Source organism: Coregonus lavaretus (genome assembly GCF_964263955.1).
Source record: "Coregonus lavaretus genome assembly, chromosome: 15".
NCBI lineage: Eukaryota > Metazoa > Chordata > Actinopteri > Salmoniformes > Salmonidae > Coregonus > Coregonus lavaretus.
Genome location: NC_140002.1, coordinates 50,833,707 through 50,856,645, shown reverse-complemented (window position 1 = coordinate 50,856,645; position 22,939 = coordinate 50,833,707). Strand labels below are relative to the sequence as shown.

General features: G+C 42.0%; 1 protein-coding gene across 1 annotated transcript; it reads right to left on the bottom strand.

The window, feature by feature from the left end:
* Nucleotides 1–19: 19 nt before the first annotated feature.
* On the bottom strand, nt 20–22,716 carry guca1d (guanylate cyclase activator 1d; the record flags this gene model as incomplete). Its single annotated transcript, XM_084178964.1, has 4 exons — nt 20–144; nt 222–309; nt 19,114–19,263; nt 22,522–22,716. 4 exons carry the CDS (start codon nt 22,714–22,716, stop codon nt 20–22), a joined length of 558 nt encoding a protein of 185 aa, XP_084035090.1.
* Between the last annotated feature and the right edge of the window lie 223 nt (nt 22,717–22,939).

Sequence of the window (22,939 nt, the reverse complement as noted above, 5' to 3'; positions counted from 1 at the left end):
GCTACGGCGGTGGTCTCTCTCAGACTACTATTCCTTGGACGATGATGATGAGTACGGGCGTGAGGTCCATCATCTTCTTCAGCATCTCCATGATGTCGTTGTGACCCTTCGCCCCCTCGATGAACTCCTCTAGGGTCAGCTCACCTGTGGGGGGAGAAGGGGACAGGTCAGGGGTCAACTCATAATAACCTCCAGGAAGACAGACAGGTGGTGACTCTTACCCTCTCCGTTGACGTCGACCTTCTCGAATATGAGTGACACAATCTCCCCTGGGGTGACATCCTGGTTCCGCGTGATGTCCTGGACTGCCTGAGAGCGAGAGAGAGAGAAACATTTCTTAATTGCTTGAATGAAATTCTTGAAACAATGTTGTCGATTTTCAAAACAGTTGACACAAGACACAGAAATCTGTGGAATTTTGCAAAACTGTAAATGCATTTTCAAAATTCAACAAAACAATGTGTTATCCTAAAAACTGCAAATGCATAAATCAAAAGAACATATTGCCTAAAAAACTATTACAACCACAAATATATATTGGAAAAGGCTAGCAAAACAAAGAGTTAGTTTGTCTTTAAAAACATTCCACCATCATCATAGATTTTGCAATCACTAGGGGCTCTATTCAATCCGCGGAAATTCAATCGTGGAAATTCAGCTTTACAGCAGGAGACTGCATTCACGGTAAGCGCTGCTTGTTAGGGGTGTGCCGAGTCCTTGGACAAAACGAGTATAGTAACGGATATGGAGAATTTTTGGAATATGATTATGACAAGTATGTTTTGTAATTATCTGTGATCTGAAAAAAGCTATTTTCAGCTGCCATCACACACACCTCTCTTTCACTCAAACAGTGTGAAGCAAGCGCCTGTGCTCTAAACTACTATTGGCTAGTTCTTCTGTCTGTAAAGAAACGGGCAGGGTATCGGTTGAGCCTACTGCAACGATTGGATTAGAACACGCCACTATCTGTCTGCTATCATTTACCCAGACAGACGCACGCGCGGCTGAGTCACTCGTCTCAGGGCACAAGTCCCCCTTTCTCCAAACATCATGTATGAATCAGAATCCGTTGCTAGTCATTGTTTTTTTGTTGTTCATTTAATATTTTATTTTATGTAATTTTTTTTAGGGGGTAGATCAACTTTAATATTGCAGATAGATTGTAACTTCCATCAATGTAATTGTCTGCATCACTTCCAATCCCCATATGTTTTTTTTATTCTCGCAAATATATATACATACATATATAAAGTGGGGAAAAAAGTTTCTCAATACTTTGTTATATTCCCTTTGTTGGCAATGACACAGGTCAAATGTTTTCTGTAAGTCTTCACAAGGTTTTCACACACTGTTGCTGGTATTTTGGCCCATTCATCCATGCAGATCTCCTCTAGAGCAGTGATGTTTTGGGGCTGTCGCTGGGCAACACGGACTTTCAACTCCCTCCAAAGATTTTCTATGGGGTTGAGATCTGGAGACTGGCTAGGCCACTCCAGGACCTTGAAATGATTCTTACGAAGCCACTCCTTCGTTGCCCGGGCGGTGTGTTTGGGATCATTGTCATGCTGAAAGACCCAGCCACGTTTCATCTTCAATGCCCTTGCTGATGGAAGGAGGTTTTCAATCAAAATCTCACGATACATGGCCCCATTCATTCTTTCCTTTACACGGATCAGTCGTCCTGGTCCCTTTGCAGAAAAACAGCCCCAAAGCATGATGTTTCCACCCCCATGCTTCACAGTAGGTATGGTGTTCTTTGGATGCAACTCAGCATTCTTTGTCCTCCAAACACGACGAGTTGAGTTTTTACCAAAAAGTTATATTTTGGTTTCATCTGACCATATGACATTCTCCCAATCCTCTTCTGGATCATCCAAATGCACTCTAGCAAACTTCAGACGGGCCTGGACATGTACTGGCTTAAGCAGGGGGACACGTCTGCCACTGCAGGATTTGAGTCCCTGGCGGCGTAGTGTGTTACTGATGGTAGGCTTTGTTACTTTGGTCCCAGCTCTCTGCAGGTCATTCACTAGGTCCCCCCGTGTGGTTCTGGGATTTTTGCTCACCGTTCTTGTGATCATTTTGACCCCACGGGGTGAGATCTTGCGTGGAGCCCCAGATCAAGGGAGATTATCAGTGGTCTTGTATGTCTTCCATTTCCTAATAATTGCTCCCACAGTTGATTTCTTCAAACCAAGCTGCTTACCTATTGAAGATTCAGTCTTCCCAGCCTGGTGCATGTCTACAATTTTGTTTCTGGTGTCCTTTGACAGCTCTTTGGTCTTGGCCATAGTGGAGTTTGGAGTGTGACTGTTTGAGGTTGTGGACAGGTGTCTTTTATACTGATAACAAGTTCAAACAGGTGCCATTAATATAGGTAACGAGTGGAGGACAGAGGAGCCTCTTAAAGAAGAAGTTACAGGTCTGTGAGAGCCAGAAATCTTGCTTGTTTGTAGGTGACCAAATACTCCACCATTTTCCACCATAATTTGCAAATATATTCATTAAAAATCCTACAATGTGATTTTCTGGATTATTTTTTCTCAATTTGTCTGTCATAGTTGACGTGTACCTATGATGAAAATTACAGGCCTCTCTCATCTTTTTAAGTGGGAGAACTTGCACAATTGGTGGCTGACTAAATCCTTTTTTCCCCCACTGTATATATATACAGTCATGGCCAAAATTGTTGGCACCCCTGAAATTTTTCCAGAAAATGAAGTATTTCTCACAGAAAAGTATTGAAATTACACATGTTTTGCTATGCACATGTTTATTTCCTTTGTGTGTATTGGAATAACACAAAAAAAACAGGAAAAAAGCAAATTTGACATAATTTCACACAAAACTCAAAAAATGGGCCGGACAAAATGATTGGCACCCTTAACTTAATATTTAGTTGCACACCCTTTGGAAAAAATAACTGAAATCAGTCGCTTCCTATAACCATCAATAAGCTTCTTACACCTCTCACCCGGAATTTTGGACCACTCTTCTTTTGCAAACTGCTCCAGGTCTCTCATATTGGATGGGTGCCTTTTCCCAACAGCAATTTTAAGATCTCTCCACAGGTGTTCAATGGGATTAAGATCTGGACTCATTGCTGGCCACTTCAGAACTCTCCAGCGCTTTGTTGCCATCCATTTCTGGGTGCTTTTTGAAGTATGTTTGGGGTCATTGTCCTGCTGGAAGACCCATGATCTCGGACGCAAACCCAGCTTTCTGACACTGGGCCCTACATTGCGACCCAAAATCCTTTGGTAATCCTCAGATTTCATGATGCCTTGCACACAGTCAAGGCACCCAGTGCCAGAGGCAGCAAAACAACCCCAAAACATCTTTGAACCTCCACCATATTTGACTGTAGGTACTGTGTTCTTTTCTTTGAAGGCTTCATTACATTTTCGGTAAACAGTAGAACGATGTGCTTTACCAAAAAGCTCTATCTTGGTCTCATCTGTCCATAAGACGTTCTCCCAGAAGGAATTTGGCTTACTCATGTACATTTTGGCAAACTGTAGTCTTGCTTTTTTATGTCTCTGTGTCAGCAGTGGGGTCCTCCTGGGTCTCCTGCCATAGCGTTTCATTTCATTCAAATTTCGACGTATAGTTCGCGCTGACACTGATGCACCCTGAGCCTGCAGGACAGCTTGAATTTCTTTGGAACTTGTTTGGGGCTGCTTATCCACCATCCGGACTATCCTGCGTTGCAACCTTTCATCAATTTTTCTCTTCCGTCCACGTCCAGGGAGATTAGCTACAGTGCCATGGGTTGCAAACTTCTTGATCATGTTGCGCACTGTGGACAAAGGAACATCTAGATCTCTGGAGATGGACTTGTAACCTTGAGATTGTTGATATTTTTCCACAATTTTGGTTCTCAAGTCCTCAGACAGTTCTCTTTTCCTCTTTCTGTTCTCCATGCTTAGTGTGGCACACACAGAAACACAATGCAAAGACTGAGTCAACTTCTCTCCTTTTTATCTGCTTTCAGGTGTGATTTTTAGATTGCCCACACCTGTTACTTGCCCCAGGTGAGTTTAAAGGAGCATCACATGCTTGGAACAAACTTATTTATCCACAATTTTGAAAGGGTGCCAATAACTTTGTCCGGCCCATTTTTTTAGTTTTGTGTGAAATTATGTCAAATTTGCTTTTTTCCTGTTTTTTTTTGTGTTATTCCAATACACACAAAGGAAATAAACATGTGCATAGCAAAACATGTGTAATTTCAATACTTTTCTGTGAGAAATACTTCATTTTCTGGAAAAATTTCAGGGGTGCCAACAATTTTGGCCATGACTGTATATATATATATATATATATATATAGTGGGGAGAACAAGTATTTGATACACTGCCGATTTTGCAGGTTTTCCTACTTACAAAGCATGTAGAGGTCTGTAATTTTTATCATAGCTACACTTCAACTGTGAGAGACGGAATCTAAAACAAAAATCCAGAAAATCACATTGTATGATTTTTAAGTAATTAATTTGCATTTTATTGCATGACATAAGTATTTGATCACCTACCAACCAGTAAGAATTCCGGCTCTCACAGACCTGTTAGTTTTTATTTAAGAAGCCCTCCTGTTCTCCACCCATTACCTGTATTAACTGCACCTGTTTGAACTCGTTACCTGTATAAAAGACACCTGTCCACACACTCAATCAAACAGACTCCAACCTCTCCACAATGGCCAATACCAGTGAGCTGTGTAAGGACATCAGGGATAAAATTGTAGACCTGCACAAGGCTGGGATGGGCTACAGGACAATAGGCAAGGAGCTTGGTGAGAAGGCAACAACTGTTGGCGCAATTATTAGAAAATTGAAGAAGTTCAAGATGACGGTCAATCACCCTCGGTCTGGGGCTCCATGCAAGATCTCACCTCGTGGGGCATCAATGATCATGAGGAAGGTGAGGGATCAGCCCAGAACTACACGGCAGGACCTGGTCAATGACCTGAAGAGAGCTGGGACCACAGTCTCAAAGAAAACCATTAGTAACACACTACGCCGTCATGGATTTAAATCCTGCAGCGCACGCAAGGTCCCCCTGCTCAAGCCAGCGCATGTCCAGGCCCGTCTGAAGTTTGCCAATGACCATCTGGATGTCATGTGGTCTGATGAGACAAAAATATAGCTTTTTGGTCTAAACTCCACTCGTCGTGTTTGGAGGAAGAAGAAGGATGAGTACAACCCCAAGAACACCATCCCAACTGTGAAGCATGGAGGTGGAAACATCATTCTTTGGGGATGCTTTTCTGCAAAGGGGACAGGACGACTGCACCGTATTGAGGGGAGGATGGATGGGGCCATGTATCGCGAGATCTTGGCCAACAACCTCCTTCCCTCAGTAAGAGTATTGAAGATGGGTTGTGGCTGGGTCTTCCAGCATGACAACAACCCGAAACACACAGCCAGGGCAACCAAGGAGTGCCTCCGTAAGAAGCATCTCAAGGTCCTGGAGTAGCCTAGCCAGTCTCCAATAGAAAATCTTTGGAGGGAGCTGAAAGTTCGTATTGCCCAGCGACAGCCCCGAAACCTGTAGGATCTGGAGAAGGTCTGTATGGAGGAGTGGGCCAAAATCCCTGCTGCAGTGTGTGCAAACCTGGTCAAGACCTACAGGAAACATATGATCTCTGTAATTGCAAACAAAGGTTTCTGTACCAAATATTAAGTTCTGCTTTTCTGATGTATCAAATGCTTATGTCATGCAATAAAATGCAAATGAATTACTTAAAAATCATACAATGTGATTTTCTGGATTTTTGTTTTAGATTCCGTCTCTCACAGTTGAAGTGTACCTATGATAGAAATTACAGACCTCTACATGCTTTGTAAGTAGGAAAACCTGCAAAATCGGCAGTGTATCAAATACTTGTTCTCCCCACTGTATATATATATATACACATACATACATACATATCCTTTTTTGTAAATATATTTACCTTTATTACTTTCCAACCCCATCACCCCTTCCCTAATCGGAGTAAACTAGTGAACAACAACGCCTAAGCCTCTACTTCCAGCCCATACATACTATATACATTTTATGGACACAGTCAATTTTACAATAATTCTATTTAGTTTGTTTTTACTCCTGAACTTCCTCTACCCTCAACCTCTCCAATCATTTTCATGATGTCCATCCGGTTTGCTTCTATATGCCATATCCTTCCAACAGTGCTCTTTCACAAAAGCTCTCAACCCACAACCCATACACTTATCATGGACACAGCGTGCCTACATTATTAGTTATCTTGTTGTTATTAGTTGTTGTTAGTTGTTATTAGTTCCATCCTTCAACTCCATTAAACACCACCTATCTATCTCTTAACACCATCCATATTGGATTTCTATTTGCCATATATTTTTCAACTGTACTGTGATGTTCTACAAAAGTTCTGAACCTTTCTATTCTCATTGTTTCTACAGATTGTGAATTGAAAATACATTTTTTTGCTAATAGTATTATTATGTTATTGATCGATTGACTATGACTTTTCAGATCACCCAGTAGTGCTATCTGCAGGGTTAGCTCCAGGTAAATATTGCAATCCTTTAGCCATTCCTGGACCTGTGTCCAAAAACAAGCTACAAATGGACAGTACCAAAACAAATGATCTAATGATTCTGTCTCTTCGCAGCAAAATCTGCAGAGCTGGGAAGATTGTATCCCCCATATAAATAACATTATATTGGTAGCAAGAATTGTATATAGTAATTTAAATTGAAAAATTATACGTTTTGAATCCGGCGTCGTTTTGTGTATCAGTTCATAAACACTATGCCATGGAATCGGTACGTCATAAATCTCTTCCCAACTATTTTGCAATCTATATGGGACGGCTGTCAATCCTTTGGTCCTTAAATGAAACTGGTATACTTTTATATTATCACAGTTTTCTTTAACCAATTATGTTCTTTAATGCAAGGCCGACAGACAAGTTCCTTACTTTTTCTCCCTTCCACTTTCCTCTTCCATTTTTGCGGTAATGCTGCAATTATTTGGTTGTAATTTTGGGTAGAGCAGACATTTCCATATGATTTTTGTTAGCTGCATGTGCGACATAACTCCACCAGTCCTACCGATGATATCGTTTACGAAGATTATACCTTTTTTAAACATTTTGTCAATTTTTTTTTTTTTTTTTTAATCAATTAGTATATTTGAGTTTAACCACAATATTTGTTGCATTATTTGTTCTGTCGTTTCTGGAGGATTAAATTGAAATTGCAACCAACTTTCTATGGCTTGTTTTAGAAATAGTGATATTTGGGAGATTATTTCCTTTTCCAATAACTGAAAGTGAGAGGTTGTAATCTGAATAAAGGGAAAAGGGCCATTCTTGAACATTTGGTGAGACAATATTACTCATTTGCTAGAGAACCAGTTCGGATTCAAGCATAACTTATATATGACTGAAGCTTTTAGTGATCGGTCTAATGCTTTACTATTTAATCATTTCTGTCCTCCGAATTCATATTCATTATATAAATAGGGCCGTTTAATTTTGTCTGGCTTGCCGTTCCAAATAAAATGGAATATTTTTTTCTCACATAATTTAAAAAACTGTTCGCTAGGCGTAGGCAAGACCATAAGCAAATAGGTAAACTGGGATAATACTAAATAGTTAATCCGTGTGATTTTTCCACACATTGACAGGTATTTACCTTTCCATGGTAGCAAGATCTTATCTATTTTTGCTAACTTTCTATAAAAATGTATTGGGATTCATTTGGGATATGTATTCTGAGTATATCCACATCACCATCAGACCATTTTATTGTTAAACTACATGGTAATGTAAAAATTGTATTTTTTAGTGATCCAATACGTAATATAGTACATTTATCATAATTTGGTTGTAATCCAGAGAGGTTAGAACATGTATCTAGATCCTCTATGAGGCTGTGGAGGGATTCAAGTTGCTAGTCATTGTTGTTCAACCTAGTTATTTTCTGTAGACTTTGCTGAGGCCATATGGTTGTTTTAGTCTGTCTACTTGGCGTTGTTTAGTAGGCCTACTTTGTCTTTCCGTATAATTATTCCATCGCTGATGACGTCTGTTGTTATGTCGCGATCCATGCCCATGCTTCTTGCTATTTTTATTTATTCTCGCACAGGCATGTTTATCGAGCTACAGATCATTAGAAAATAAAATGACAAATGTAGACAGTATCAGGAGAGAAGTTTTACTCCTCTCTAAAGTGGAACAATATACGGGGCAAGCGAATTATCCTACCTTCATCTCAATCGGTGTATGGAATAAATGCAGGCAGTAGTAGCCAGCCATGCATTAGTCTATTTACTGTATTAGCATATTTAGTTGATAATTGAATAGGAATAAGTAAATAGCCCTAATGTGCATTTTCATCTGTCGAGGTCGTTTACCTTTGAACAATGTTTGTGAATGAGTGAAGGAACATAACGATGTGATCTGAGTGATAGCGGAGTAATGCGCACTTCAGGTATAGGCTTTACCGGCATTTATCGGCACACCCCTACTGCTTATGTCGGCTCAATCGGAAATGACCTTTACATTTCTACAGTGGAATCTGTAACACTTCGGCTGTACAGTTTGAATAGAGCCATTGATCACGATGAACAACATTTAAAATACATTAAACATTATATCCAAGACAATTCTTTATTTTATCTTTGATAAATTATTGAGGTGCACCCCTTTTTGGCCCTCAGAACATAATCAATTTGTCGGGCATGGACTACAAGGTGTTGAAAGCGTTCCTCAGGGATGCTGGCCCATGTTGACTCCAATGTTTCCCCCAGTTGTGTTAAATTGGCTGGATGTCCATTAGGTGGTGGACCATTATTGATACACACAGGAAACTGTTGAGCGTGAAAAACCCAGCAGCGTTGCAGTTCTTGACACAAACCGGTGCGCCTGGCAAGTACTACATACCCCTTTTAAAGGCACTTACATCTTTTGTCTTGCCCATTCACCCTCTGAAAGAGCACTCAGTGTACATAACACAATTATGTTTGTTGGGAATGTCACACTCCTCAAGATGGTCAAGGTTTCCAGATTTTATCATACATGTATTTATTTTTTGCTTAATTTTATAAAAACACATAATCTAATGGAAAGAATTCAGAAAGCATTCATACCGCTTGATTTATTCCACTTTGTTGTGTTACTGCCTGAATTCAAAATTGATTAAATAGATTTTTGTTGTATCACCCATCGACACACAATACCCCAAGTGAAAACATGTTTTTTTTATGTTTGCTTATTGAAAATGAAATACAGAAATATCTCCTTTACGTAAGTATTCAAACCCCTGAGTCAATACATGTTAGAAGCCCCTTTGGCAGCGATTACAGCTTTGAGTCTTTCTGGGTAAGTCTCTAAGAGCTTTGCACACCTGGATTGTACAATATTTGCATATTATTCTTTTTAAAATTGGTTGTTGATCATTGCTAGACAGCCATTTTCAAGTCTTGCTATAGATTTTCAAGCCGATTTAAGTCAAAACTGTAACTCGGCCACTCAGGAACACTCAATGTCGTCTTGGTAAGCAACTCCAGAGTATATTTACCTTGTGTTTTAGGTAATTGTCCTGCTGAAAGGTACATTTGTCTCCCAGTGTCTGTTGGAAAGGAGATGTAGCCAGGTATCGACCCAGAACATATCGGATTTTCTGCCGGAATCACTGAATTACTGGACCTTTAACACCGGATCATCGCAACTAGTAGCTGCAACCAAATGGATGTTGTTGTTTGCTAATCAGCCTTGAGCTAGCCTCGAGTCAGGCACATCTCCCGGCTATCTACCTCTCTGTCAACCGGACGGGACCTCCTAGAGTCGACACGGAGCCCCGCTGATCCATCACGACTGGTCTGCAAACGTAATCGTCTGTGGTTTCAACAGGCTTCCCGTTGCGACGGCCACGAAGATCCATCTGCTAACCCCGGCCCGCTAGCACACGCAAACAACAGCAGCCATGCTTCCTGCTCGCTGTGCTGTAGCACCAATTCGAACTGCTCTCGGACTCACATATTGCTGTTCACTGGACCTTATGATCACTCAGCTGCACAGCTGATGCCTGCTGGACTGTTCCTTTACACGGTACCCTGTCCTGTTTATCTGTTTAGCCTCAGCCCAAACTTTCATCGCCATTACCAGTTGTTGTCTTAGCTCTCTCTAATAACACCTGTGATTGCTTTATGCCTCTCTCCCATGTCAATATGCCTTGCCTATTGCTGTTCCAGTTAGTTCTTATTATACAATTTCACTGTAGAACCACAAGTCCCTCTCAAACTGCCTCAAATAGTTCCTTTGTTCCACCCCCCATACATGCCGAGACCGGCTCAATCGGTGCCTCCAGTGATGCTCTCTCTTTCATTGTTACCCAATGCTTAGGTTTACCTCCACTGTACTCATATCCTTCAATATCCTTTTCTGTACATAATGCCCTGAATCTATTCTACAACACCCGGAAATCTGCCCCCTTTATTCTCTGTACCCAACGCACTAGAAGACCAGTTCTTAAAGCCTTTAGCCGTATCCTTATTCTAGTCCTCCTCTGTCCCTCTGGTGATGTAGAGGCTAACCCAGGCTCTGCAGCCCCCAGTATCACTCCTACTCCCCAGGAGCTATCATTTGTTGACTTCTGTAACCGTAAAAGCATTGGTTTTCTGCACGTTAACATCAGAAGCATCCTCCCTAAGTTTGAGTTATTCACTGCGTTAGCACACTCCGCCAACCCTGATGTTCTAGCAGTGTCTGAATCCTGGCTTAGGAAGGCCACCAAAAATTCAGAAATGTCCATCCCCAACTACAACATTTTCCATCTAGATAGAACTGCCAAAGGGGGTGGAGTTGCAATCTACTGTAGAGATAGCCTGCAGAGCTCTATCATACTATCCAGGTCTGTGCCCAAACAGTTTGAGCTCCTACTTCAGAAAATCCACCTTTCCAGAAATAAGTCTCTCACTATTGCCGCTTGCTACAGCCCCCTCTCAGCCCCCAGCTGTGCCCTGGACACCATATGTGAATTGATTGCCCCCCATCTATCCTCAGAGTTCGTACAACTTGGTGACCTAAACTGGGATATGCTTAATACCCCAGCCATCCTACAATCCAAACTAGATGCCCTGAATCTCACACAAATTATCAAGGAACCTACCAGGTACAACCCTAAATCCGTAAACATGGGCACCCTCATAGATATCATCCTGACTAACTTACCCTCTAAATACACCTCCGCTGTCTTCAACCAGGATCTCAGCGATCACTGCCTTATTGCCTGCGTCCGTAACGGGTCCGCGGTCAAACGACCACCCCTCATCACTGTCAAACGGCCCCTAAAACACTTTAGCGAGCAGGCCTTCCTAATTCACCTGGCCCAGGTGTCCTGGATGGATATCGATCTCAGTCCATCAGTAGAGGATGCCTGGTTGTTCTTTAAAAGTGCTTTCCTCTCAATCTTAAATAAGCATGCCCCATAAAAAAAAATCAGAACTAAGAACATACAGTGGGGAAAAAAGTATTTAGTCAGCCACCAATTGTGCAAGTTCTCCCACTTAAAAAGATGAGAGAGGCCTGTAATTTTCATCATAGGTACACGTCAACTATGACAGACAAATTGAGGAAAAAAAATCCAGAAAATCACATTGTAGGATTTTTAATGAATGTATTTGCAAATTATGGTGGAAAATAAGTATTTGGTCACCTACAAACAAGCAAGATTTCTGGCTCTCACAGACCTGTAACTTCTTCTTTAAGAGGCTCCTCTGTCCTCCACTCGTTACCTGTATTAATGGCACCTGTTTGAACTTGTTATCAGTATAAAAGACACCTGTCCACAACCTCAAACAGTCACACTCCAAACTCCACTATGGCCAAGACCAAAGAGCTGTCAAAGGACACCAGAAACAAAATTGTAGACCTGCACCAGGCTGGGAAGACTGCAGCTTGGTTTGAAGAAATCAACTGTGGGAGCAATTATTAGGAAATGGAAGACATACAAGACCACTGAAAATCTCCCTCGATCTGGGGCTCAATGCAAGATCTCACCCCGTGGGGTCAAAATGATCACAAGAACGGTGAGCAAAAATCCCAGAACCACACGGGGGGACCTAGTGAATGACCTGCAGAGAGCTGGGACCAAAGTAACAAAGCCTACCATCAGTAACACACTACGCCGCCAGGGACTCAAATCCTGCAGTGCCAGACGTGTCCCCCTGCTTAAGCCAGTACATGTCCAGGCCCGTCTGAAGTTTGCTAGAGTGCATTTGGATGATCCAGAAGAGGATTGGGAGAATGTCATATGGTCAGATGAAACCAAAATATAACTTTTTGGTAAAAACTCAACTCGTTGTGTTTGGAGGACAAAGAATGCTGAGTTGCATCCAAAGAACACCATACCTACTGTGAAGCATGGGGGTGGAAACATCATGCTTTGGGGCTGTTTTTCTGCAAAGGGACCAGGACGACTGATCCGTGTAAAGGAAAGAATGAATGGGGCCATGTATCGTGAGATTTTGAGTGAAAACCTCCTTCCATCAGCAAGGGCATTTAAGATGAAACGTGGCTGGGTCTTTCAGCATGACAATGATCCCAAACACACCGCCCGGTCAACGAAGGAGTGGCTTCGTAAGAAGCATTTCAAGGTCCTGGAGTGGCCTAGCCAGTCTCCAGATCTCAACCCCATAGAAAATCTTTGGAGGGAGTTGAAAGTCTGTGTTGCCCAGCGACAGCCCCAAAACATCACTGCTCTAGAGGAGATCTGCATGGAGGAATGGGCCAAAATACCAGCAACAGTGTGTGAAAACCTTGTGAAGACTTACAGAAAACGTTTGACCTGTGTCATTGCCAACAAAGGGTATATAACAAAGTATTGAGAAACTTTTGTTATTGACCAAATACTTATTTTCCACTATAATTTGCAAATAAATTCATTAAAAATCCTACAATGTGATTTTATGGATTTTTTTTTCTCATTTTGTCTGTCATAGTTGACGTGTACCTATGATGAAAATTACAGGCCTCTCTCATCTTTTTAAGTGGGAGAACTTGCACAATTGGTGGCTGACTAAATACTTTTTTTCCCCACTGTATATAGCCCCTGGTTCTCCTCAGATTTGACTGCCCTTGACCAGCACAAAAACATCCTGTGGCGTACTGCATTAGCATCGAATAGCCCCCGCGATATGCAACTTTTCAGGGAAGTTAGGAACCAATATACACAAGCAGTTAGGAAAGCAAAGGCTAGCTTTTTCAAACAGAAATGTGCATCCTGTAGCACTAACTCCAAAAAGTTTTGGGACACTGTAAAGAGAATAAGAGCACCTCCTCCCAGCTGCCCACTGCACTGAGGCTAGGAAACACTATCACCACCGATAAATCTACAATAATCGAGAATTTCTACAAGCATTTTGCTACAGCTGGCCATGCTTTCCAGCAGGCTACCACTACCCTGGCCACCAGCTCTGCACCCTCCGCTGCAACTTGCCCATGCCCCCCCCCCCCCAAACCTCTAAATGAGCTTCAATGCCATACAACACTCCTTCCGTAGCCTCCAACTGCTCTTAAACACTAGTAAAACTAAATGCATGCTCTTCAATCGAACGCTGCTGGCACCCGCCCACCCGACTAGAATCACTACTCTCGACGGGTCTGACCTAGAGTATGTGGACAACTACAAATACCTACAGTGAGGCAAAAAAGTATTTGATCCCCTGCTGATTTTGTACATTTGCCCACTGACAAAGACATGATCAGTCTATAATTTTAATGGTAGGTTTATTTGAACAGTGAGAGACAGAATAACAACAACAAAAATCCAGAAAAACGCATGTCAAAAATGTTAGAAATTGATTTGCATTTTAATGAGGGAAATAAGTATTTGACCCCTCTGCAAAACATGACTTAGTACTTGGTGGCAAAACCCTTGTTGGCAATCACAGAGGTCAGACGTTTCTTGTAGTTGGCCACCAGGTTTGCACACATCTCAGGAGGGATTTTGTCCCACTCCTCTTTGCAGATCTTCTCCAAGTCATTAAGGTTTTGAGGCTGACGTTTGGCAACTCGAACCTTCAGCTCCCTCCACAGATTTTCTATGGAATTAAGGTCTGGAGACTGGCTAGGCCACTCCAGGACCTTAATGTGCTTCTTCTTGAGCCACTCCTTTGTTGCCTTGGCCGTGTGTTTTGGGTCATTGTCATGCTGGAATACCCATCACGACCCATTTTCAATGCCCTGGCTGAGGGTACATGGCCCCGTCCATCGTCCCTTTGATGCGGTGAAGTTGTCCTGTCCCCTTAGCAGAAAAACACCCCCAAAGCATAATGTTTCCACCTCCATGTTTGACATTTAGCAGACACTCTTATCCAGAGGGACTTACAGTTAGTGCATACATTTTTCATACTGGCCCCCCATGGGAATCGAACCCACAACCCTGGCGTTGCAAGCGCCATGCTCTACCAACTGAGCTACAGGAGGCCCCAATCAATCAGATTCCAAACTGTGGGGATGGTGTTCTTGGGGTCATAGGCAGCATTCCTCCTCCTCCAAACACGGCGAGTTGAGTTGATGCCAAAGAGCTCGATTTTGGTCTCATCTGACCACAACACTTTCACCCAGTTCTCCTCTGAATCATTCAGATGTTCATTGGCAAACTTCAGACGGGCCTGTATATGTGCTTTCTTGAGCAGGGGGACCTTGCGGGCGCTGCAGGATTTCAGTCCTTCACGGCGTAGTGTGTTACCAATTGTTTTCTTGGTGACTATGGTCCCAGCTGCCTTGAGATCATTGACAAGATCCTCCCGTGTAGTTCTGGGCTGATTCCTCACCGTTCTCATGATCATTGCAACTCCACGAGGTGAGATCTTGCATGTAGCCCCAGGCCGAGGGAGATTGACAGTTATTTTGTGTTTCTTCCATTTGCGAATAATCGCACCAACTGTTGTCACCTTCTCACCAAGCTGCTTGGCGATGGTCTTATAGCCCATTCCAGCCTTGTGTAGGTCTACAATCTTGTCCCTGACATCCTTGGAGAGCTCTTTGGTCTTGGCCATGGTGGAGAGTTTGGAATCTGATTGATTGATTGCTTCTGTGGACAGGTGTCTTTTATACAGGTGACAAGCAGAGATTAGGAGCACTCCCTTTAAGAGTGTGCTCCTAATCTCAGCTCGTTACCTGTATAAAAGACACCTGGGAGCCAGAAATCTTTCTGATTGAGAGGGGGTCAAATACTTATTTCCCTAATTAAAATGCAAATCAATTTATAACATTTTTTACATCCGTTTTTCTGTATTTCTTTGTTGTTATTCTGTCTCTCACTGTTCAAATCAACCTACCATTAAAATTATAGACTAATAATTTCTTTGTCAGTGGGCAAACGTACAAAATCAGCAGGGGATCAAATACTTTTTTCCCTCACTGTAGGTCCACTTGTAGAATCTATGCCAAAGCACATTAAAGCTGTTCTGGCAGCTCGTGGTGGCAAAACACCCTTTTAAGACACTTTATGTTGGTGTTTCCTTTATTTTGGCAGATGGCTGAATGTGCTTTTGATTAAACTTAATCCACAGTTATTTTTTTTATAAACTATTGATCCTCTTTGGCTAAATTATGCTCTCTGGTGTATTTTGAAAATTGAGAGCGGGCTCCTGTAGATGGATAACAATTATAATAATAAAAACATTTACGTAATTATATATTTTTTTATCTTGGGCTCAGCCCCTGACTCACACAATTGACCAGTCACATTTATTTATTATGCAGTTTTGTATTATTAATCAGTTACCCAATCAAGGCAGGGCCCCCTAACTCCTTTCCTACACCCATCTGATGATTAGCAGAGCGGCAGCAGCAGGCTGTCTACACTCATTGAGAGCGGGCTCCTGAATCCTCCTATGGTTGGCGGTTGCAGTAAAAAAAAAAAATGTTTTATTATATTATATATTATTTTTGCAAATGTATTTACAGTGGGGAAAAAAGTATTTAGTCAGCCACCAATTGTGCAAGTTCTCCCACTTAAAAAGATGAGAGAGGCCTGTAATTTTCATCATAGGTACACGTCAACTATGACAGACAAATTGAGATTTTTTTTCTCCAGAAAATCCCATTGTAGGATTTTTAATGAATTTATTTGCAAATGATGGTGGAAAATAAGTATTTGGTCACGTACAAACAAGCAAGATTTCTGGCTCTCACAGACCTGTAACTTCTTCTTTAAGAGGCTCCTCTGTCCTCCACTCGTTACCTGTATTAATGGCACCTGTTTGAACTTGTTATCTGTATAAAAGACACCTGTCCACAACCTCAAACAGTCACACTCCAAACTCCACTATGACCAAGACCAAAGAGCTGTCAAAGGACACCAGATACAAAATTGTAGACCTGCACCAGGCTGGGAAGACTGAATCTGCAATAGGTAAGCAGCTTGGTTTGAAGAAATCAACTGTGGGAGCAATTATTAGGAAATGGAAGACATACAAGACCACTGAAAATCTCCCTCGATCTGGGGCTCAATGCAAGATCTCACCCCGTGGGGTCAAAATGATCACAAGAACGGTGAGCAAAAATCCCAGAACCACACGGGGGGACCTAGTGAATGACCTGCAGAGAGCTGGGACCAAAGTAACAAAGCCTACCATCAGTAACACACTACGCCGCCAGGGACTCAAATCCTGCAGTGCCAGACGTGTCCCCCTGCTTAAGCCAGTACATGTCCAGGCCCGTCTGAAGTTTGCTAGAGTGCATTTGGCTGATCCAGAAGAGGATTGGGAGAATGTCATATGGTCAGATGAAACCAAAATAGAACTTTTTGGTAAAAACTCAACTCGTCGTGTTTGGAGGACAAAGAATGCTGAGTTGCATCCAAAGAACACCATACCTACTGTGAAGCATGGGGGTGGAAACATCATGCTTTGGGGCTGTTTTTCTGCAAAGGGACCAGGACGACTGATCCGTGTAAAGGAAAGAATGAATGGGGCCATGTATCGTGAGATTTTGAGTGAAAACCTCCTTCCATCAGCAAGGGCATTGAAGATGAAACGTGGCTGGGTCTTTCAGCATGACAATGATCCCAAACACACCGCCCGGGCAACGAAGGAGTGGCTTCGTAAGAAGCATTTCAAGGTCCTGGAGTGGCCTAGCCAGTCTCCAGATCTCAACCCCATAGAAAATCTTTGGAAGGAGTTGAAAGTCCGTGTTGCCCAGCTACAGCCCCAAAACATCACTGCTCTAGAGGAGATCTGCATGGAGGAATGGGTCAAAATACCAGCAACAGTGTGTGAAGACCTTGTGAAGACTTACAGAAAACGTTTGACCTGTGTCATTGCCAACAAAGGGTATATAACAAAGTATTGAGAAACTTTTGTTATTGACCAAATACTTATTTTCCACCATAATTTGCAAATAAATTCATAAAAAATCCTACAATGTGATTTTCTGGATTTTTATTTCTCATTTTGTCTGTCATAGTTGACGTGTACCTATGATGAAAATTACAGGCCTCTCTCATCTTTTTAAGTGGGAGAACTTGCACAATTGGTGGCTGACTAAATACTTTTTTCCCCCACTGTAAAATAAAAAAAACTGAAATATCAGACCCTTTACTCAGTACGTTGTTGAAGCATCTTCGGCAGCGATTACAGCCTCAAGTCTTTTTGAGTATGATGCTAAAAAGCTTGTCACACCTGTATTTGGGGAGTTTCTCCCATTCTTCTCTGCAGATCCTCTCAAGCTATGTCAGGTTGGATGGGGAGAGTCGCTGAACAGCTATTTTCAGGTCTCTCCAGAGATGTTCGATCGCGTTCAAGTCCGGGCTCTGGCTGGGCCACTCAAGGACATTCAGAGAATTGTCCCGAAGCCACTCATGCGTTGTCTTGGCTGTGTGCTTAGGGTCGTTGTCCTGTTGGAAGGTGAACCTTCGCCCCAGTCTGAGGTCCTGAGCAGATTTTCATCAAGGATCTCTCTGTACTTTGCTCCGTTCATCTTTCCCACGATCCTGACTAGTCTCCCAGTCCCTGCCGCTGGTCTGCGATTTTGAGGCCGGTTGGACGTACTACCAAATTCTCTAAAACTACTTTGGAGGTGGCTTATGGTAGAGAAATGAACATTACATTCTCTGGCAACAGCTCTGGTGGACTTTCCTGCAGTCAGCATGCCAATTGCACGCTCCCTCAAAACTTGAGACATCTGTGACATTTTAAAGTGGCCTTTTATTGTCCCCAGCACAAGGTGCACCTGTGTAATGATCATGCTGTTTAATCAGCTTCTTGATATGCCACACCTGTCAGGTGGATGGATTATGTTGGCAAAGGAGAAATGATCACTAACAGGGATGTAAACAAATTTGTGCACAAAATTTGAGAGAAATAAGCATTTTGTGCATATGGAACATTTCAAGGATCTTTTATTTCAGCTCATGAAACATGGGACTAACACTTTACATTTTGAGTTTATATTTTTGTTCAGTATATAATCAATGGTCTGAGGGGCTTTGTACCTTTTTCCTTTCTATCACTTCTAACTCTATGGTCACACCACAAATGCAATGAGGTCACCACCAATTAGGTCAAATCCACCAATGAGGTCCCAGCATGGGAGTTCCTTCCTGTCGGTCTCTGTGTGAGGTAGGGATTAGGTGAGCTCATCTCCACAGATTAAAGTGGCCTTGTTTCGTCCAATTTCAAGTTCAATCCAACCTACTTCTTTAAATTAATCTCCCTTGATGCCTTCTATTTTGACCGTTTCAAATTAACATTAGAGGATTAGATTGGATGCCATTCAACTTTTTCCAAGAAGTTATTAACTGAACCATTACTTTTTATGTAATGGGAAGTCACCAACCTGATGTTTTTTGACATGATGTTGATTCATGTTTAGAAGCCCTGATATAATAGCATTAGCCTTGCATGGTGATGTCACCCTGTCTTGAAGTCAACTAAGGCTAAACTAAGCCTCTTGCAGCTTGGTCTAGTCATGCATACAGTAGGTTTCATAGTGCTGATGCGAGGATGGTAAAAGATCCTGGCAGGCTTCCTACAAATACCTCTCCTGTACCTAAGTTATTTAACAATTAGCATAAGAGTTGACCGCTTTAGATGTGTTGACCGCCTATATTACCGTGAATATTGTCTCCAACTCGTCCTTGTCGATTTTCCCGTTGCCGTCCTGGTCAAACAATTTGAAGTACCACTTGAGTTTCTGGTTGATTTCTCCCTTTAGCATCAGACTGATGGCTGCGATGTACTCCACAAAATCTATGTACCCGTCCTAAAACAGAGAAAGAGAGAGAGAGAAAGGGTGAAGAAATGGTACAAACAACAATACTTGTGCATGCCATTGCAGCCATTTTGTCAAAACAATTGCTCCTCAGTGCACAGAATAATATATTTTGATTTAATATATCCCATCTGCTGTAGCTACATTTATTTAGATACATACAGTTCCATATATGTAAATATGTATCTGGACACATGGTCTTAGGGACACTGGATGCACCATAAAGTTTAACCTAGTTTACCTGTCCTAGGTTGGTGTCCTATCCGTCTTGGTCAGTACAACCGTCCCCAACCCACCCCTGACGACAGTACCACCACTAAAGCTCTCTCCTCTGTAAGAGGCTTTCTCTTGAGCCCGTGCCAACTAAGCGATTTAGCTAATGACACGCTTAAGAGAACCGCACACTTAGATCACTCACCCGGTGGGAACAACCCCTGAAGGAGGAATCCCACACGGTTTATCATACCAACATGTCTAGTCTGGTCTGGACGATGTAAACTAAAAAAAAAAAAAAAAAAACATCTCTGCTGTGTGTACTTTACTACTCTTCCACAGTCAGCGTACTATAGGTCAGTTAACCGTAGTCCGGTATGATCCCCAGATATCCTACAGTACATTGGTAGTTAAGGTGATTGGCTTTCTGTGATAACGTTAGAGCTGTGTCACTCCCTCAGCATGCAAATGTAAAGATCGCAATCTCCTACGTCTCCTCAACAGTTTTTGTGTCACACATTCTACTCCACTTGCCTGGGTGGCAGTCTTTTTCTGCTCTCTTGCCAACTCGTTACGGAATTGCAACGTGGTCTCAGGACAATTCATATTATTCTGTATGTAAATCTGTAACACTCCTTTTAGAATGATATATTACGTTAGGTTACATTATGAATGGAATATCGGTAGTACATTATCATACGAATTATAACGTATAGTATCATTTTATGTCTTACCCGGTCATACAATAGCATACGAATTGGATTAAGTAATGTATCATACGTCTTCGAGGATGTATAGTATTATACATCTTACTCTGAGCCCAGAGGGGTATCCTATGAAGCAAGCTAGATCTACTCAGGGTTTTCTTAAAACTAACCAGCTTCACACCCGTACTACGACAGTGGATATTGCTCGTCTGCCTGCAGCTAACTCTAGCAGGCTTATAACTGCACATGCATGTCGCACATGGCTAGTCGAATACCGACGTCTTCATTCATACAATGCTGAAACATCAATCCATGGGCTAGTCAGTGACACATTTCAGTTGTGCAAAAATGAAAAGTTATCTTGCAAATTGACGAGGCTATGGTGTCAAATTGGCTTTTAGAAATACGGTCTTTATTTTATTACTTATCATTAATGCCGTCTTTGGTGTGCACATTTTTTCCCACTCATATCGATATATTTTTTGTTATTAGTCATACAAAAGTGTTACATTGCATGACGTTTAAAAGACATTCTGTCGTTGTGTAATGTAATATATTTTAACATTAGCCTTTTTTAACACAAAATATTTGATTAATAAAATAATGAATCAGTTGTCTTCCTCAAATTAAGGGGATGATGACGCAATCTTTGCAAGAGGGAGGGAATTGTTGGTGAAACCGCTCCTAACACAAAATGGGTCTTGCACAACATTTTAGTCAGACCAAGCTATAACATTTTATATTTACTACGACAGAATCTGATTTAGTCAGTCCTCAACACGCGGATCAGTCATTTAAATCAAGCTAAATGGGTTAGTCTACCCCGGATGAAGCAGGTTAGTTCTGAAGGATTCTTTGCAATAGAAATGTCCCTGGCTAAAAGATTAGCCACTCTCCCCTGACCAACCTCCCTACTTGCGTTTCTGCCTAAAGTAACGAGACCATTAGTAGGTATCATACCTCTTGGAGGTGCTCAGAAATATGTAAAGTATATTTCGTATGGCTCTGAGGCCAGGCTGGGAATTGTCATGCCAATCATTTTGTTTGGCAATGACAATGGAGTAGGCAAAAGCACAAACATATTTGCAGTGGTGTAAAGTACTTAAGTAAACATACCTTAAAGTACTACTTAAGTAGTTTTTGGGGTATCTGTACTTTACTATTTATATTTTAGACAACTTTTACTTCACTACATTCCCAAAGAAAATAATTTCCTTTTTACTCCATACATTTTCCCTAACCCTCAAAAGTACTTGTTACATTTTGAATGCTTAGCAGGACAGGAAATGGTCCAATTCACACATTTATCAAGAGAACATCCCTGGTCATCCCTACTGCCTCTGATCTGGAGGACTCACTAAACACCATGCTTCTTTTGTCAATTATGTCTGAGTGTGCCCCTGACTATACGTAAAAAAAAAAAGGAATTTGAAATGATTTATACTCAACGATCGGGTTGTGGGCATGTGGGCTGGATTGAAATAAATCCAACCAAAGGAAAACTGTTACGGTACTCTTCATTCTGTGACATATTATTTTTTCTTAATAATCTCACAAATCTCAGTTTGGACGAGACTGACTTTATGACAAAATGATCCTATTTACACTTTGTAGTCAATTTTGACTCTAGAATAAATGTTTATGTCTAATATCAATGCCACATAGGCCATTTTCTACCAAATAAGTTGTTTATTGCCTTCAGTTGTTCTCTCAGCTGATGGTTCAGCTCTTAGCTCTATATCTAAGCATGTTAGTGTTATAAGTGGCTCTGCCATTTCCACCTCTCACATGCTATAGTCTACAATTGAAAATGCAATGCACTCCAATGCATTAAAACTGCTGATGACAGCAACTGCACCTCTGCATCCAACTCAATAGTGCAGTCTGCAGAAATACACTTTTGCACACCTAAGATCCTGCAAGCCTGAGTGCTAGTCTATTTATGCCCACTCCTTTTCATGAATTGTTATGCCAAACAGATCTGGGACCAGGGTAAGACCTGCAGCTCCTCCGGTGTGCTACTGGAGTGAAGCTAAGCAGACTGAGTGAGAGACAAAATAGACAAAATAATAAAGAGAGCTTAGAACATGGCAGCTGCAGTAACTCCCACCTCAAGACTGACCCCTGCTCTTCTCCCAACATACAGAATAGCATATCAAAATAAAAGTCACATGATGTCACAATAGAGGTCCCACATCAACATGCACTTGAAATACATTACTTATAACGGCTTAATACCATCCTAATGCACTGTCACTCCCAGTCCCTCTACAAATGTGTGTCTTCTTCATCGTCATTATCATCATCATCATCATTATGACCATCTCACCCCGTCCATGTCGAAGGTGAAGAAGACTTGGTCCACGTAGCTGGTAGCGTTCTCGTTCATCCCCCGCAGACCCAGCATGCCCTTGAGTTCGAATAGCGTGATGAGTCCTGACGGAGACTCCTTCATGAACTTGTTGTACCAGTGGTGCATATCCTCTGCCAGGATATCATCCAGGTTAGAGCCATGGTTCCCCATGTCTGAGAGGTGGCGCTGGGCTGAGAAGAGGGACGGTCTGTGGAGCCTCTCGCCTTCTGAGGTATGAGTACCGGTTACCGGAGAGCTGGGCTGAGATCAATGACCTGTAGAGGTAGAGTAGAGCCTGTTTTCTCTGGCTGGCTCTGCTGTCACCCTTTTGGGTGAGATGGGGTAGTTCTGCTGGATTAGGTTGGGTTCTGGAGAGCTGATGGATGCAGAGGTC